We start from the raw sequence: 19,180 nt of genomic DNA, 5'->3' as shown, positions 1-19,180 counted from the left end.
CCTGATAATAACTGAAATTAATCTCCTCTTATTGTTTGTGTGGCAGCCACCCTTAGCTATAAGTACAGCCAGCATGGCCTGGACATCTATGCCTCAGTACATATTGCAAGCTTTGCTCTTGCATCTGTATGATGCATGGTGACCCACATGTATCATTGTGCTGACTTCTGGGCTTTATTTTTCCCTTTCCTCTGCTGCTTTGCAGAGTGAACCAGCAAAACTAAAGTAGTGAGGATAAGGGTGTTCCCTACAAAAAGATTAAAAATTTTAATACTAAGAACCACCTGCTTAAGGGAGAGCTAAATAGATAATGAATCAGGACAAAAGGTTAAAAAACCTAAAATATTTGAAAGTCATATTTAAGGAAACCCTCAACAGTTACAGCTCCTCTGTGACAACATATATAAATGAACAGGCAAAGCTCAAGGACACTGCTCACTGATACTTATCTCTATGCACTGAAATGAATGCTAAAAGGCTACATTAAAACATGCATATAAATATTTATCCAGAAAGGGAGATAAAGTACAAAAATATAGCAAGCTTCATATCTCACAGCAAATCACTTAAAAATAGTTTTTCATGTGGTTAGCTAGATAACTGGGTTTGCATGTCTTCAGTGGCATCTGTGACACAGAAGTTAACAAAACCAAAAACATTAGTCAGCACCTTTCTTTTCTATCTCAAAGGAGCCTGGTATCTCACCACCCTACAGAGTAACCATGTATTTTTCAGATACTAAAACTTCACTACAGAAAAAATTTCTGGAAATCCAACACAAGAAATATTTTAGTTACATTAGCCACTTTCCCCAGACCTGCTCTGTGTGTGCTCCTGAAAAATTCAAAGCAATTCAGATGGAATTTTCCCTCTTTGTTTCTTTCACAGCTATTATTTGCAGTGTATATGTTGCAAACCTGTCTTTATACTTTTTCCCTTTATTATCACAGTCCAACACGACTGATAAGTTTTTTAGCAGATTCTGCAAGACACAGTAGAGTAGAACATTTTCATTTCAATCTGCAAAAATGCCCTGTAGTTCTTTCTGAACTTTATAACTGAGATGAAAAGTACTTACCACTAGCCATTTCAAATGATAAGTGGACAAATTTTCTGAGGTCATGTCTTCAAGGCATGGAATTTCTAAAGTCTGGTTTAACCACACTATCTTCAGGTAGTGCTGCTCCTCTTTTATCATTGCAACAAAAACAACAACAGAAAAGCCCAAGAAGGAATATCAGAAACATGATGTTCATTGTGCTTCGAAAACCAATGCTGACTAGTCTTCTGTTCAAGGAACAGACACTTTTTTGTTTAGAAGGGAGCTGCAATTTTCAACCATTACCCCTAGATACATTTTTAAAGTAAAAGCTCTGCATCTGATTCTAGTTGCAGTTTCATGACTCAATTCACAGCATTACCTGAATTTTTTGGCAATTCTTAAAAAAGCTTTTCTTAACTGCAGGATCACGATGTCTCCTTTTGGAGCTGAGAATAATTTGAAGCTTCAATTTTTATCTTACAATTTTTTTTTCTGTGGCAATAAACCTTCACATCAATTTTGTGCACCTCTATTTCCTTTTCTCTGAAGATATGTGCAGACCTTCTTATCACTAAGCAAGCTATTCAGCATGTCAGTCAGGTTAAGATTAACCCTGTTTTTCAGCGTAAGTGCTCCTTTGGTTATTCTCCAACCTGCCTACTAGCAGAAAACTTGTCACTCGTTCCTTTTTTCATCCATTTCAAAAGCCATTTCACCATCTCCTGCCCTATCCATTCTCAATCCAGGGCTCCATCCAGCTGTGCATGGGCGGAGTGACAGTGAACAGTGCACAGCTGTGGTCCAGATGTTGGGTCGGTGAGTGTGCATGTGTGCATTTAACCAGGAAGAGCAGTGTTGATGGGAATGGGTGATGCTACGAGTGTCGTGGTCAGTGCTGACCTCTCTGACCCTTGGCCATGGGGCAGGCAGGGTGTGGTGCCTCCTGCCTTCCTCCCTGCCCTGAGACCTGCCTTCCCTCTTCCTTGGAGCCAAGGCACACTGCAGGGAAACTCCTCAGCTCTGCTCCCCTGGTAGCTCTGGCTTGCATGTTGAGATAGAACAGATATGTATTTCATTTATTTCTTATCTTGAGAGAAGTGAGGATATCCAGCTGTCCCAGACTGTCATGTTATCTGTCAGTGGGTACTTTCCAGGGATGGCAACTTCCTTTGTATGCGGCATTCAAGCACAGAGCAGTGGTGCCAGCACACAGCCTGTGCCACGGAGATGTGAAGAAAGGCAGTGCCCAGAGCTGTGCCCAGGACAGCCAGCAGCAGAAGCAGCTTCCCTCTGCTGTCCATGAGAGAAGCACCTGAGGAGCCAGCTCTTGCAGCAGGACACAGAATGCAGAAGACTTAAGAGGGCTGGACAGTGTAGAAAGGATAAAGAAAGGATGAAGCAAGCAGATCTATAGTTTCTCCAGGAAGGAAACTGTACAGAAGATTTTGCTGGGGCAAACTACCATGTAAAAGTGCTTTGCAGAATACAAGTATGGAGGTGAGAAGTTATCCCAGGAGTTCAGTCTGAAAACAGACTCTGCCTGCTATCCAGCTACTTGCTTCCCCTTTCCATCCCTGACTCCCATCTCCATTAACAGCTTGGTGGCTAAGGTCCTCTGTATCTGTCTGTCTGTCTGTCCTATGCAGGCCTGCTGCTCTGTGGACTTTTTGCAGTATCTAGAAGTTAAGTGCATCTGGATTCACTTCACTTTTATGTAAATCAAAACTGTACTTCATCATAGACTATCACCTTTATCCATCTCACTCATAGGCTGGATTAAGTTTTTTGCCTTCTTTTTAGTGGAAGTGGTTCATTGCAAAAGATCTGGTTACCTTAAAATATAAACCTGCAAAAGGTAGCAAACTCAGATTTTTAGTTCTCTCTAGCAAGCAGTCATCAGTAGCACAGCTTGCTACATCATGTAATGACTGAAAAAAGTCACAATGATGCTGATATAAACAAAAGATGCCCATACTTAACATGTAGACAGCAATAACAGCACTGAACATTTCCATATCCACCAAGGGCAAGAGAAAAGGAGCAATGCCTGATTAGTGCTGTTACTGTACTAAATAAGAGAGAGAAACATCACATGAAGAACAGAAGCATGGGAGGATTTCACAGGGTTACCAGCACTGTTTGTACCTCACTGCACCCCCCTTGATCCCTCTGCCCTGGGAATCACAGGAAAATTCCGAAAGGCTAGCCTACCACAATACACCCCCCTACAGAGGGTAGAGTGGCAGCTTCATCTTTGGCACAGCTATCCATTGTGTACTGTTTAAGCTTATCTTCTGTGAGCTGGGCAGAGGTGCTGGCTCTCACTTTGCCTCTGCAAGTTCTCCAGGGCAGGAAGGTGCTGCAGGGCTGCCTGAGATGTGTCTCCAGGATAACAGCACCAAAATGCCTGGAGCCACTGCCATGCAGGGGCCATTGGGGTTAAACATCCCTGAGGATGACTCTTGCACAGGACCTTCCTCCTGCTGCAAGAGCAACATGGTCCAGTATGGGGACCATCAGTCTGGCCTCATGATGCAGGTAAAAGAGCAGTGGGAGCACATTAAATACCCCTAAAATAACCTGCACCCACCCTGCTCCTAACTCTTGAATATCTGCTGTATCTACAGCCCTGGGCAGAAGCAGAGAGCACATTGGCCTTGCAGTTCTGAACTGAAACAGTGCCAAGTTCACTGTATTTAGTTTAATCCTTCTTGGGTTGTTAGCAGAAACCTGGGTCAGAAAGAGGTTCCTGGGGCCATCAAATCCTGTTCCTTGTGTGCAAAACAAGAAGCTTGCTCAACATTCCTACCCAATTCCATCTTTACAGCAGTTTGGGCTTTTGCCCTCACTGCTGACACTAAATAGCTGTTCCCAAAGCTGGTGCACTGACAGTTGTCACTGTTGTTTAATTTGTAATCAAATCATTCTCATCTAATTTAAATAAATTTGTTCCTTTACCAGGATAATTTAAATATCCTCTCTGGAGTTCACACTCTCCCCTGAGGCTTACTTACCAAGAACAATCATGCTGCTCTCCAGCTTCCTTTTGGCTGACAGAAGTAGCCAAATCTCCATTCCTGTGATTCTCCTAAGCATTTCCCCATTTTTGCTCCAGTGTGTTTTGGATAGTAAGGACATGAATGCTTCCATGAAGCTAACAGCAAGCATGCCCTGCAGATGCCAGCCCTCAGTCTCAATCAAACAAAGGTGTTTTCTCTTTCTGGTGCCAAGTGCTGCATGCCCACAGCAGCAGCAGCACATGGTTTGAAGATCCAACATCCTTAGTCCCACCAAATCCTGAGTGGCTCATCCAGTCTCCTCCACAACATTTCTCCAAAATGAAAATGTGGAAACTGCCCACTTCACCACCTTTTTTGCCTTATTATCTAACTTCATATACCACCAAACAAATAAGGTTTCTTAATAATGAACTGGATTACAACAGATAAAGAGTGTCTGGTAAATAGGAAAATGTACCAGCAACATTCAGTGGCACCACTGCAAATCCCAAACAAGTTACCATCACCAACCAAGTTCATTTATCCTGATATTTTTCCCCACCCCATTAGGAAAAAGCAAAATCTCATTTGCAATCACTTACCTTCTGCCTTGACAATAAGTTGAATTTTTGCAGCCTTTGTCCCATATGGGTAAGTAGCAAAGGTGCATTCATACTCCCCATTAAGGGACATGGTGACATTTTTCAGATGCAGAGCCCACCGATTGCATTCAGACGTGGTGGCAAGTGGACTGGCGGCACACAAGGATTGTGTGTCATCCCCGCCGCAGCACCTCCTCGTGCTGAACGACACTGAAAAGTTGTAAGGAGCCTCAGAAAAACTGAAGTAATGGGTGCCATAAATGGGGTGATATACAGCTATTTTGGTAGACAGGCTGCCATCAGTCTTGGACCACTGTGTCTGTATGATGTGGGTGGTGTGCAGTTTGGGGAAGATGCACACCAGGGTCACGTCAGTGCCTGGCAGAGCATGGACCACTTCTGTCTGGGTAATGACGTCTGCAGACTGGCCTGAAAAACAAACAGGATCATTTCCAGTGCAAGTAATGTTTAAACAAAACTTTTCCTAAGCCATCTTTGACAAGAATTGGTGCCTTAGCCGAAGACAACTATGAACACCCTACAACTGTAACCACAGGCTTCCCAGTCAGGAGCTTTGCAGCAAATCTCCAACAGTACAGACTGCAGAGAGAGTACTGGGAGAGCAAATGTATGTGTGGCTGGAAGAGGGTAGGGAGGTCTTATCACACTTGTGGGAAAAAAATTAAAGCTCTGAGGGCCTCTGTGAAAATGAAAGTATTTCAAGTAATATAAATAAAGCAGAAGCTGGCCCCAGTTATTCCCCAGCTCTTTTTGCAAGAACAAATGAGCTATCCGCGCTGGCTAGTTCTGCCCTGCAGAATCCCCATCCATTGCCTTTGCTGCTTTGGCAGAGAAAGTCATTGCCTTACCTCCATGTTATTAAACACCTCCTGCATGGCCTAAACGAGTGTCTGTCTCAGTGTCAGAGCGAGCTGCTCTGGCATGTGTGGTTTCTTCCTCAATTAATTTCATAAAGCAGGTGGCAGTCCTTAGTGTGCCATATAAAGGAATAATGGATCGATGAAATGAAGGGGCTTTCGGCAGGAGCCTGTACTACTTGGTTTAGCTGCTGTTGTAGTAAAATTGATTTATATCCCTTTCTCCCTCCTATGAGTAAGAGTCTTGCAGTCCCCAAACCCCTGAATGCAGGGCACTGACAAACTCAAGGAGATGAAGAATTTATGGAGGGGGTTGTTGCAGTGAGACAAGTAATCAATCACTCCCACTGAGCCATACACAAAAAGTCCCTTTTCCAAAAGGACGTGTGGGTCCACAGAAAAAATGAGTTGTGCAGTTGTCCTTAGGTACAGACTTGTTGCCCCCCATTTACATTGTGTTTTATCCTCCCTGTGTATCATAACATCACTGTATGCTTGCTTTGGGAATTTTCCCTGCAGTCCCACCAGCTGCAAGTGTTCACTGCTCACATTCCTGACTCAAAAAGGATGGGTAACTGTTCCATTGGTTTGACATTTGCTCTGCTGGGTGGTACAGGGCTCCGGGGCACCTGAGCCAGGGTGTGCCCTGCCAGGGGTCAGGCAACCTCGGTGGTGCTGCAGCCTGCCCCACACTCTGCCAGCTCAGCCAGCAAGGAGCAGGGCAGGGACCCTGTACACCCTCAACTCTGGCTTGACAGGGAAAAGACATGAGGGCAGAGTGACACATCCCCACAGAGCTGGCTGGGATTTGGTACCTGTCCGCTGAAGGGTGACATGGACACTTGGAGACTGGATGTATGGAGAACAAAGCTACTGAATGGCCATGGCCAACAATAATCTCTGCTGTTTCATTGTTGCATGTGTTCTGCTCATCTTTTATTCCAAGAGCTGTGATGATGTAAGAAAGTAAATAAAAATAAGCCTGAATGACAAGTCTCACAGCCTTGTGCTGTGAGAAAAATTACTGAAAACTATTTTTGTTAGTCCAAGGAGCTTGTTATAGGAAATGCTCTCTCATTTCACCACAAATTTTGCATCAGTAAAAGTTAAGGAAAGAGCAATTGGGAATCTTGCAATCAGACTATCAGGCAAAAGACACATAGCATTTTTTTCTCTCATGTTCATTCTGATTCTGCCTCAAGTCTAAGGATCATGTAAAGAATGTCTGCGAAGAATCACTTGAGTAATTCATATTAAGTTGAAGAAGTTATATACATAGAATCAACATTTTAATTTGCACTGTTTTTTTAGTAGTAGATTATTTTAACTGAAAACCTTTAGTGCAAAAGTAATCTTACCTTTTAGCTAGCATTTCAATATAAGTAGTCTTATTTTATGTCAACTTTATTTTTCCAAATCAGATAGTGTCCATTAGCTCATACTTGTGCTCTGGTTGAAATATCATGGAGTAACTCCCAGACATTTAGATGTCTGATCTCCACAAAGGGCATAGAGGCCTTCACTTTCATCTTTGAGTGACTTCATCCTCAGGGGGAAAAAAACCCTTTCCTATTTTTCTCTAATTACTATTGGTTTCTTACATGTGCATGTCTTGAGGCTTCTCTTTCTTTCTTAGCATTTGAGGACTTCTATTTTCTATGAATACATATATGATTTTTTTCCCTTTATTTTAAGAACAGGTTTGCCTCAGTGATGTAGGAAAAAAGAAAAGCCTATGCCAGATTCTAAGATGCGTCTTACCATGCCAGTCAAATACATGTAGTTTTTCCTTTCTCAACCGGAAAATTGTATATCCTACAAAACTGTTCTTCCTAGTTGGTAGTAAGTATTCCTCCACTTATCATGGCAAGAATTTTAAAGAGATGGGGATGGGGGTGGAGGTTTGTGGACATCATACTTTTTCTTGGTTTTCCTCAAATTGCTTTTTGCTTAAACTTCCTCTGACAAAGAAGCAGCCCTTCTTAGTCAACTTTTCTAGAGTGTTTTACTTGAATGACAAACTTGTCTCTCAAGCCTTTAACACAGCTAGGTTGGGAAGAGGAAGGGAAGAATCTGTTTAAGGGGGTGCAGCTTGACTTGAAGTGTTTCAGTTCTTCCTCTCTCTGCATCCACAGGTATAAGACAGAGAGGTAAGTTTTTTTTTTCCCATTGAAAGTAAATTTCATTTTGGCCCACTTGAGAGGAGCACACATTGCCCTAACTACAAGTGAGCTCATCCCAGTGATTATTCTGGCAGGTTAGGCATAATGAATGAAGTAATCTGCTAGTCAGCACAAGCCATTTACTCCTTACTAGCTGCACATTATCACTAGGGTTATTAGAAAGTTGTCAGGAAATAGAAAATCATCACCAGTAGCTACAGCTCACTGTACTGAGACCCACTAATCCCAGCCTGCCCCTCACCACCCTCCATCATAAACTGAGTTAAGGTATTCCCCTGACTCTCTTACCTGTGGCACTGGGCACTGAGAGCAGACAGAAGAGAGAGAAGAGCCACCTTGCTTTCATCTTCACTTGATGAAGTTCTGGTGAATATGTAGCTGTCTTGGTGCTCCCTCAGAAGAGGAAGTTGAAGTGGCCTGCCCCGTGCCGACAGGCAGATGTGCAGCACAGTCACTTAGCATGACTTCAAAGAAATGCTTCATTAAATCAAAAGCCTCAGTTTCCTGCTGGAGCGATAAAATTAGTACATCTTGTGAAACCTGTGACATGAAAACATTACCTACATTGTAAGCCCACGTTGAAAACCAATTTTTTTTCCTTTGTCTTTTCAGATAAACTCAGACTAAGCAGTTTATTGCTTTACACACTCTCAAAAACATGTCAGGTACCTAAGTTTGAATATATAATTTTTGGAGATATTGTTTAGGGGTGATTATGGTGGTGCCAGGTTAGCTGTTCCACTTGATCCCGAAGGTCTCTTCCAACCTTGATGATTCTGTCTTTTCTGTGAATTATGTGGTAATTAGCATACAAAAAAGCTGACTTTTTTTTCCTCCTTCATTTCCTTCGTGCGTTAGTTCAAAGTATCTCATGTATACTATTTCTAGGCTCTCTACACTCAGCATCTTAAAAAAAACCCAGCAAAATAATACCAATCCCCATAAATTAAAGCAGAGGGAAGCAAGACTTTTCTAGATGCCCTCCCCCCCCACTCCATCTTTTTCTTTCTGAGAAGGAGAACATGAATTATTTTCTGCAGCTTGATGAATTACAGCATTACATGTGACAACAGTCCCTGGGTGTGGCTAATCTCTGTCCTGTCCTTCAGCTGTCAGTTTTGGTAAGGACAGCACCCTCAGGTGGAGGAGCATGGTTCCTGGCAGTCCTGTCACCTGTCTTTATGGCAGGTCACCTGTATATCCTTCTGAGCTCCTTCCAAGCTGTCCTCGAAGCACACTGCGTTTCCATGAGCGAGGCACGCACCTGCCAGCAAAGCAACTCATTGCAGGCAAGTCATGCAAATTGGACCTGCTGTTGGCAGCTTTTCAGAAAGAAACAGGTTTCAGTTCTTGCTTATCACACTTCTTTTCCCCAAGGCGAAAAGAGCAGGGCAGGACACCTCACATACACAGCGTGGACATGTTCTTTGCTGGCTCTGCATGATGTGGGTGTTTGGCACTACAGCTGGGCAGGAGGCTTGTTGTCCCCGATAACTCCATCCTCCAGTGCCCAAGGACAACCCAGCATTTGCCTTTGGGACGGAGCCTGTTACAGCCCATTCCTCTGGGAACAGAAGGCAAGTGTCACAGTCCCTTAAACAGGCACCTCTCTCTACCAGTATTGCCCTCCCTAGGGAGGGAGTCCTGGCCTGGTCTGAGTCCTAACATATCTTTTCCTGACTGCCAACTTTTGCTAACCATGGAGCTCCTCATAACTCCAGCATGCAAGGAACAAAGTAAAAGGTGAAAAAAATGACCTCTCTGGTTATTTTCCTATTTTGTGCGCTATCATCGGTGAACAACAACTATACCACTTTCCTAATTTGTGCATATGCAGTCTTTTGGTGTCATGTTTAAACAGGCTAAGGGCTACAGCTGGAACTGCTAATAGTGCTGCTGGCCAGGCTACATCAGGGCTCCACACGTGTCTTGGAGAATAAATGCTGCTACACAGTTCCTTTTTTTTGTTTGCATTGTTCTTCTACCTGAGGAAATGCAATAAAAGCACTTGTCGGAAATGCAGTGGATGCCGAGGTTACTGCTGAAGGAATTGTCCCTTGGGATGAAATCTCTGCTTGTCACTCAGAAACCTGACAGAGGAAGATCTGTCCCAGAGGATCAAGAAGTCCTGAAGCTGAGGATGAACAGAATATTCAAGCCATTGTAGTTGATAGCCACAGAAGGCAGTAAAAGTACTAAAGAGATGTGTTCTAGTTTCCAGTTCAGAGAAAAGATCACAAAGAATCCAGAGATTACCTGCAGATACTAGAGTCCAAGAAAATTGGACTTTAGTCTAAAATCTGGATTGTCATTTATGATTGCAGTTACTTTAACTTCTCCTGTTGATCAGGTCATGCAAGCTTTGTACCACAAGAGAACATATTTTGTCTTAAATTAACTTTTTTATTGATCTGAAATGCACACCACAATCTGACAATACAGACCAAGTTCTTTGCGGCATATTCCAGAGACACAGAAATCACTGAGCAGCTTGTTTGAGTTACTAGATCACTGTATCTTGCCCTTAGAATTTGTTCCCCCCCCACCTAAAATGACATCCTAAAAATATACTGCTGCCATGTTTCATTGTGTTGGCTGAATGCAGCCACCCAGCTCTGTTGCTGTGCTTGGTGATTAAAGACAGACAAGAAAGAAACTTCCCAGCACAATGGAGTTTTGTTCAGTTCAGAGCTGTTTTGCCCCAATTTCTACCTGAAGCCCAGCTCCTGAAATAGTCACTCAGCCTGCTGCTGACATTCGTGTGCATGAACAGCACAGTCCTGTCTCTATGTATGATACCAAAACCCCTTCTGAGACACACCACTTATCTTAGCCTACTGGCAGGGAGTCACCTCTTCCCTGGAGCCAGACTTGAGGTCTTCCTCACAGCAATGCAAATTATTATGATGAGAGTTTCGCCCCCACTACCCCTTTCCTGAAAAGTTACTCACGGGCAGCTTTGCAAATGCCACAGTTGGATGTTACACACCAGGTCACGGATGGTAAGGATGAGAAGAAGTACTGAAACTTATCCAGGGACAGTGAACCTCGTCGGTAGCTGGACGGAGGACACATCTGTATTTGGCTTTTCCTTGGTGGAGAAGTGACAGGAATGATTGTCTCTGAGTTGGGATGTGCAGGTTTTTCCTGCCATTCCAGACACACCCAGAAATCGCTGCAAGGCTGGGAGGTTTCAGAGGAAAAGAAGCTGTGCCCAAGCAAGCCACACACCTTGTAAGTGGATATGTGAACCACAGTGTTTCCTTTTAGGCTAGACAAGCATTTGACCTGGTTGATAGTTCCCTGTACCCCAGATAGTGTCAGGGACAGGTGGGCTCAGAATATCATCCAGGATGGGTCCCTGACAGTGCACTGCAGTGAGAGGCTCTGCCCACTGCACAGGGACATCTCATGTAGCATTAATTTATTTCCACTCCTGTGGGAGTAGGAGATGGCAGTGGAGGATCCTCTAATTATTTTCTGCAGACCCATTCACCACTGGAGGAGGCATTTTAAACACTACAAATTACTCTTTCCATGACAATCACCCTATTATGCTTCCTGCTCACAAAACTCTCTACTGCATTACATTTCTTCTGCCTCAATTACAGTAAGCTGCACCTAAGGAAGAAGCACAGCTACAGTCAGTCCCACAGAAAAAGAAATCTTGAACTCCAGAGACAAATTCAATTATTCACAAAGAGAGCCTTTTTAGAAATGCTAGTGCACGAGCTTTTCGTGCCAGAGGCGAGGATGATTACCCTTGCAGACTGGAGTCCTCTAAACATTGCTTAAAGAAAGCACAGGTCCCTGGTGGAAAAGAGATGGAGACTTTGAAGCAGGAATTTCATTGAAGAGTAAACTAACCTTTCAGGTTCGCTTGGCACTTGGCACAGAAACTCCCACTTCAACAGTGTGTTTTGGTTTTGAGCCTCTTTGAAACCTGCACTAATGACTCCGCAGCCGGTGGGCACCTTTGACCACAGCACCTCCGGGGGTTGGGCGAGGGGGTGGCACACTGCCCGGGGCAGCAGCACTGCAGGGGACAGGGCACTGACGTGGCAGTGGGACACCCACTGGGCTTTGTCAGTGACCCCCTGTTTCCTCTGTCGCCCCTTCCCAGCTCTAGCTCTGGTGCCTCTCTCCTGCTCGCAGCACTGCCTCTTCTGCACGTCGGGGATGAGAGAGAAGAGGGTTTCTTCTTCCTCTGCTTCGTCCTTGTACTCCTCCTCCCCCACGTCTGCCTGTGCACACCTGCAACCTGTGTGCGACACAGCACAGCCCCAGGTCCAGCCAGGTGAGGCACACACACTTCCCTCTCACCGGCAGTTTCTCCATCCGAAAGATGTTTAATGCTCTCAGTGAATTTTTGTTCCCTATCCCCCCACTGAGAGCTCAGAGTATGGGAGAAAACCAAGAACAGCTCAGCCCTGGGTGCCTCCCTGCTTCAGCTTCTTAATTACTTTCTCTAATTAGAAGGACTGACTTACAGGTCACGTTTCATAGAAAGAGAGCATATGTTTGGGGATAAATGCTGGAGAATGAGCTCCCTTACCTTCTCTGCTGTTGCAGCCACAGGTCCCTGTGGCCCTCTGCTCCCATTTAATGCCATTTCTGACCAACGATGTTTCACTGGGGTGAGCTGTTGAGCAGTTTGTTGTGCAAAGTGCACCTTACTGAAAAAGCAGAGAATAAAAAGTGCAACCAACGAGCAAAACAAAACAAATAATAGGCACATTGACCCAACAATTACACACTAATGAAATACCACTGTGTGAAAGCCAGCCAGATATTTCCATCAAAATTAAAGAATCTACATAGCCATTATTTTTAAAATGAAGAGGAAGGCACATGTGAGACCAGCGCTGCTTTCTTTGGTCACTTTCTCTTTTCTAGATAGAGCACAAGCTGTGCTTTCCTGACATTTTCAACATCAGCTAAAGCTTTTCACTTTTACATCTCATCTTCCAGGTTTTGTATGAAAATGTTTCAAAGTAGATTAAGAGCTGTGTAACAAAATGTAATGGCACCCATAGCTGTGAAAAGGGCATTTTTTAGGAAAGGATAACCCACTTCCAGTGCTGGGAAATGCCTGCTCATATGAGACCACAAAGTGACGGTTTCCCCTGAAGCCTCCCAGAAGAGCCATGACATCCCCTGGTGACTTTGGCAACAGCCTCTGAGACAATGCTTGGAGCAGCTTTTGTGAATCACTCCAGCAAGAGAGAAATGGGGGGGGTCTCCTTTTGAAAGAACTTTTCTCAGACACAGCTTGTGGCACTTTATCTTGAGTGGTGTATGACAGATGGAGTTAACAAGACAAGTAACAGAATACTGGGTCAGAATCGAAAAGCTTGAGTTCACTTCTGAAGTGATATAAACCTAGATGGATAGTACAGCTCACTTTACCATGCAGGCTATCTCCAATGGATTGTGTTCCCCGACTAATTTAAATTCATCCATGCTATTATGTGCAAATACTTTCTTGAAGGCACACAGCCACCTGGCCGGGGTGCAACATGGCAGACTGGTTAGGATACATCAATGAAGAAACACATAAATTAGAAAATATTAACAGTGTGAAAGTTAACTTCAGATACAGTAGCAGTGACGTCTGAGGGCAGCACAGTTGTCCTTTATTAAAATTTTAAAAAATCAAATAATTTACAACAATGAAAGGCCAAGTTTACAGTGACACTAAGAACCGTAACTTGGATTTTGTTTTGATAGAATATTTTGAAAGCATTAGATGTTAATGAATTTGTTTTCATGCAGTATCTTTGTAGCCTATAATTACCTTTCACGCTATCAACATGCCAGAAGCAACCACAGGACCCATCACAACCATCATCACAACCATCATCTATTAAATTGTCCACTATACTGTAATTCCCTGCCTCTCTGGAAAAGGTGTTCCGTTTCTAGCTGAATCTGTCACCTCCCAAAATAATACTAGCCAGGGCCTGCACTGCTGCTTCTTCTTTCAGTGAAACTTCAAATCCCTTCTAGTGGGCATTTAAAACAGTCACTGTTCACATATTTTTTTCATAAAACAGAGAAAGGACAACCAAGTAATGAAAATCATCCGAGTGCCACCTGAACTGGAATTCTGGCTTTGAGCAAAGAGTGGGTTAGTAGTCATCTCCTCTAGCCCTCCTCCCAGCCTGACCCCTTGTCCTCAATCCTATTTCCATCCCAGTCACCTAACCATTCCCAGGAGCCCTCTTGTGACCCACTGACACACAGGCACCACTCGACTGAGCACCGCTCTTCCTCTGCCTGAGATGAGGTTATGCTTTAACTTCTCCACAGCTGATTAGGCTTAGCAATGCTGCTAATGGCAATGAAATCATTTGAGACCTCTAGCAGAGCAGTTAACTTCTGTTTTGCATGATTGCCTCCATTTTCAAAATGAGTATGTAGTGGCTCAGTGGGTTTAACAGCCCAAGTTGATGGGTGGCTCCTGGGTGCTTCCAGACTGTGTCCCAAAAAGAGCATCACTCTGTAGACAAGGGAAGCCATTCATGTTACCCAAGCCTTCTTTCCCAAAAGGCTGAAGCCACCTTCTGCCCCTTGGAAAATCAATGATTTCAGTAAATGAATTTCAATCCGTTACTGTAATTGGATTAAAAAAAAGGGAGCATCTTGCAAGACTTATGAAAGTCAGTAAGCTGGAGAATTGCACTGTGACTGAGCACAAATCAAATAGTCTATTTGACATTTTAATTGCAAATAAGAAAAAAAAAATCTCTTATTGCAGAACTGAACAAAGTTGACTTGTGTGAATCAGACTCTCCAGAGGACCTTTTCCTTCCCTGTCCCCTGCTCAGCTGCATGGCAGCTGCAGCACCAAACATCATGCAAACTATGGCAGCTGTGGCCATTACTAGTCACCCTTTCTCCCTGTAAAATTGCACTGATTCACATGGTGTGAGTCTGACAGATGATGCTGTGCAGCAAAGAACTTGTCAAGGAGGAATAAAAAAAGCCCACCACAGAACTGCATGAAAAACACAAGTTTAGAAGCTATAGATCTGTTTGCAGAGGCTGGGTCAAAATCACTTCAGGCTCATTTCTGTGATTTACCTGAATACACCAGAGACACATTTGGCTTGCAGTGCTTCTGCCATGTCTTGGCTGTGGTTTTTCAAGATGCAAGAGAAAGTACTGAGCCTGGAGATCAGTACAGCTGACCAGCTGCTCTGAGTACAGGCACAATTTTAGAAGTCTGATTTAATATCTGATTCAACCAGAAATGCTTGTGGCTAAATTGGAAATAAAACCAATCTATCCTTATTAGATTGGGGCTGTAATCTCATAACACCCTCAGATATTGGACTTCCCTGACAGGCTTCCTGCTTTGCACAGGCTCTCATTCCCAAGAAGCTGAAGAGAGTTAAGTGAATAATGAAAGAAATGTAAGTTCAAACAAAATTCATATATGGTTCAGTGGCTTGTACAGTAGAAGCCTCTAACAACCTCTATATGAAACAAAAAGGGAAAGAAGAAGTCTATGAATGTGGTCCTTTCACCCAGAAGGTAAGTTTTATTATACCAGTGTGGATGCTGCCCAGATCTGAAAACACTGGATGCAACAAGTGTATTCCTTGGAATCCTAGGGAGGACTGTTTACTTTTCCTGAACAGAAGAGGTACATGCCCAGCTTTATGGGTTTGGTACACTGGTTGCCCAAAGGAAAGAACTAGGATTTTTTTTTCATTGAAGTAATGAGCTTTCTCAAAAAGGACAAAATATTGATCAGAGCAAGTATATTAACTATCTTATTATTAGAATTATTACCTTTAAAAATATTGACTAAAAATAGCTTAGGTGCAGCTAGTCTGACTTCGTCACAACATGAAGAACTAGATCTCTTGACAGACTCTCCAGCATGTTTTCCTGCAATGTTCTGTTTTCAGTTGCAGTTTTTCAGCAGTATTTCTCTATGGCTGACCTTTCCTTCCTACACCAGAATCATATTATGCCACCCCCTGCCCTGCTCTGTACAGAACAGATCCAGCAGGCAGGCAGTTCCTCTGGAGAGGAGGTTACCAAACCTGGGAGAGAGTTACCTCTGCAAGACCTCACCCACCACCCCCTAACAGGCAGGGATGACCTTCTGTTTTGTTTTATTTAACCCTTCACACCGATTCTCCAAAGAAACCTCACCATCCATTGTCTGCACAAAACAGCACAAGTTCCTTCCCAACAGCAACTGCTTTTCCATAGGACCTGAAGCGTACCAAAAAGCTTGACATTTACTGCTTTGCATTTTCTAGGAAGCAGGATTTAGCAACCCACATTTAAACTCCACAGAGAAGCCTATATTTTTTTCCTGGTTCCCCATGCTGTGTACTTTCTCCTTGGGAAACTGCCAAAGTCTGTCTCAGGAGGTTGTTATTTTGCTCCAAGAGACCAAAATCAATCAATCAGTCCGTGACTTGGCAGAGTCGGAAGGGAAGATTAGGACTCTCAAGGCAGATTATAAACACAATCCCCTCAATTAACTTCTCTGGGATGGGCTAGAGGCGGTTAGATCCTCATTAAGTTAATTATTAACATGGATGGTCAGTGTGCATATTTTTTATGACAAATCGTATTAATTTCAAGCGCAAAGCAGTAAACCCAGAGAGAGGCTAAGAAGCAGGGCCATTGCCCTGCCTGCCAGGCCACTGGGAACAAGCTTCGTGGAGCACATTTGACCCCTGCCATGTGCAAACAGCCACCTGCTCTGGCCAGCAATGCCAGGGCTTTTCCCAGCCTCCCTGGTTTCCAGGCATTTGGGACTCCATGCCCTGCCTATCTCTCCTGAGTACATTGAGGAGACATCATTAATGGAGAGACTTGTGAATGACGCAGCTGATGCTGGGGGGCTTTTTAAAGCTACTGCTTTGCACACCAAGGCTCGTGCTCTCGCTGTGGTGTGGGGACAAGGGCTGGGTAGGGCACCTCTGGCATTGCCTTTCACAGCCTCCTGTGACTCCCCAGTGAGAAGGCTCAGCAGGCATCCATGATCCCCAGCCTTTGCATGGAGAATCAGCTGAAGGAAACGTTTTGTGCCTCTACAGTTTAATCCATAGCTCTCAAGGAATTTTAAGCGCCCAGTTTTCTGGGCCTAAATAAGCTTTCCAGAACGTAGGAATTTTTTTCCTACTGGAGAACAGGAAACAAAACTTGTCCTGAAATGGCTCTGACAACTTAGTCCTGATGCAGTTTTGCTGCCACTGTGATCATCAGCCTCAAAATAATAGCCTATTTATAATAGCCTCATAATAGCCTGTTGAATTTTTACAACAGAACTTTGCCTGCCTTATTCCAGACTTTTTTAGGATTTAGCCTTAAAATTATATCAGCTACTGTTAATCTTACTACAGAAACTTGTCAAGAGGATGTAAGCTACATAAGGAAGAGTCACTTTTTGGGTCTCAGACCCTGCACATGAAGGCCAGTTTCCCCTGCTGATTTGTGCCTTAGAGGTAGCTCCCTCATTTGACTTATGGGATTAGGCTCTCTATGTGAAAAATGAAGGCATTAATGGCTCTGTCAAAAGGGCTCAGAAAACTCACCTTTAACACTGGGTGTAGATTGGATTCCCCTTCAAGAGTTCAGAAGAAAGAAGCTGCACTGTGACCACTGTGAGAAAGACTGAAATTAGTTAAAAAATGTCCTGTTCTATGACACAGCACTACATCCATGCTCCTTGCTCTGCAATAATATTAAAACCCCTTCCTGCCTGAACAACATTTGAGGGCAGCTAAATGAGCAGCAGCACTGTCAGACAGTACCCTGCACTGTCCTATTGGGCAATTAAAATTGTGCCAGGCAAGTGTCTGATTTAACCTTTTTGTCAGGCTCCTGTAGCCTGTTAAAGTCATACAAGATCCTGGCAGCACTGCTGACCTCCAGAAAAAGAGCCCCAAATTGTTCCCCTGTGAAAGGGTAGCAGATGGACCTTCTCCAGTGGCTGAGGTACTTGGCACAGCCTCAAGAGCGACTGGGAGCAACCCAGTGAGGGGAGGGAAGGGCTGGCAAGCAGCTGAAGACACCTGGATGCTCTCAGCAAGGAAGATGACATGTCAGCAAGACCACCAGTGACATGTGACTGGCTGGGAGCAGTGACAGCTTGAGGCCAAAACTGATTCTTGCGTTCATCCATCTGGATAAATATTTGCTGCTGTTAAGTGTGCTCACCAGTGGGAATACATGATTAAAACATTTCTAATTTGCAGTGCCTTCTAATGCATTCAAATCAGGCTTCCTTCTCCAGGGGATAAATGGCATTTATAAATGCTCAATATTTTTTTAACTTATGGTATAATTTCAGGTGAAAAATCAGATTATTTTTGCTTTAGGAGCCTGTTAGGTGCATGTTGCCATTTGATGAAGATTCAGATGTATATCTGCAACCCCAAGTCAAGTCCATCTTCCAGTGAATATGTAATTGGTATGGGTTGACAATGGAAAAAGGCAATAAGCAGATTTTATAGAACCACAGGCTGGTTTGGGTTGAAAGAGACCTTCAAAGATCCTTTAATCCAAGCCCCTAGGCCAGGTTGTTCAAAGCCCCATCGAACCAGACTGACCACTTCCTAGGAATGGGGCATTCTACTACTCTTCAACCTGTCCTGCTAGGAAAAAATTCTGAAGAAAAGTAATTTATTCTAATTTATTTATTTATTTAGTGAAATGGTAATATGTATTATTGATCTTTTTGGTTGCTGGCCTTGTGTTAGCTCCTTTTTGTTCTGCTCAACACCCCAGTTTGATAGGATTCAGCTCAGGACGTGTACAGCCAGGATTCTCACCTTACACTGCTGACTGCTCCCAGTAGTAATGTTTTCTTTCTTCCACCTCTTTCTTCTGCTCTTTATTCAGGGTAAGGTAGTACCAGCCAGACCAGAAAAGCAGGAAGTCTAATTGCTGGAGCTGTGCAACTGAAATTATGGAGTTTCTTAAGTCTACAACTGAGATAAGAATCTGTCTAAAAAACAAACAAACAAACAAATGTCTGTAGTTCGTCAGAGAAGTAATCAAAGCCTGGATGAGACACTTGGCATACTTTAAGACAAGGCTGTGTAGACTTGGAGAAGTCCAATTACAGCATCTCAACTTCTATGGAATAAATTGAAGACAGGGCTGATGGTGAACAGACCTGGAATGAAAGCTGAGCACTTGGCAGAAGTCAGTGATTGACAAGGAAACAAAGAATTCTCTGTGTGTTCTCTGTAAGAAAAGATTCCCTGTAAATAGCTTCCTCAATTTGTATAAAAGGAAAGCCCAGCTCAGCCTTCAGCATTTCTGCAGTGTTGGACCCCACCAGGTGTGGTGTGGCATTTGCTGTGTTTCAGCCATTGAATCAAGAAAGCTGGGGATGACAGATACAGTACTGAATCCCACCTGTGCTAAAAGACAGCTGAGTATATTAGGCAGCCTGGCTGGAGAACTGGAGGGGGCAGAAGGGGCAAGGACAGCCTGC

The 19,180-nt window shown here is 43.7% G+C and overlaps 1 protein-coding gene across 2 annotated transcripts in view; it reads right to left on the bottom strand.

Moving 5' to 3' along the window:
• The window catches only part of CD96 (CD96 molecule), a 30,739-nt gene extending 19,969 nt beyond the window's left edge, over positions 1-10,770 (bottom strand). Inside the window, exons 1-4 of one of the 2 annotated variants that reach the window (XM_085073133.1) lie at positions 10,656-10,770; positions 7,993-8,211; positions 4,644-5,072; positions 1,079-1,188 (exon numbers count right to left, since the gene is read on the bottom strand). In XM_085073133.1, the coding sequence (XP_084929259.1) occupies positions 1,079-1,188; positions 4,644-5,072; positions 7,993-8,050 (597 nt within the window). In that variant the 5' untranslated portion in view covers positions 8,051-8,211; positions 10,656-10,770. The remainder of the gene's footprint in view (positions 1-1,078; positions 1,189-4,643; positions 5,073-7,992; positions 8,212-10,655) is intronic. The other variant, XM_085073143.1, reaches the window with a different exon arrangement.
• Between the last annotated feature and the right edge of the window lie 8,410 nt (positions 10,771-19,180).

This window comes from Lichenostomus cassidix, chromosome 1, assembly GCF_008360975.1.
Source record: "Lichenostomus cassidix isolate B80296 chromosome 1, HeHo_3.0, whole genome shotgun sequence".
Classification (NCBI taxonomy): domain Eukaryota; kingdom Metazoa; phylum Chordata; class Aves; order Passeriformes; family Meliphagidae; genus Lichenostomus; species Lichenostomus cassidix.
The sequence above is the reverse complement of the archived record's forward strand: the minus strand, read 5'-3'. Positions and strand labels throughout refer to the sequence as shown.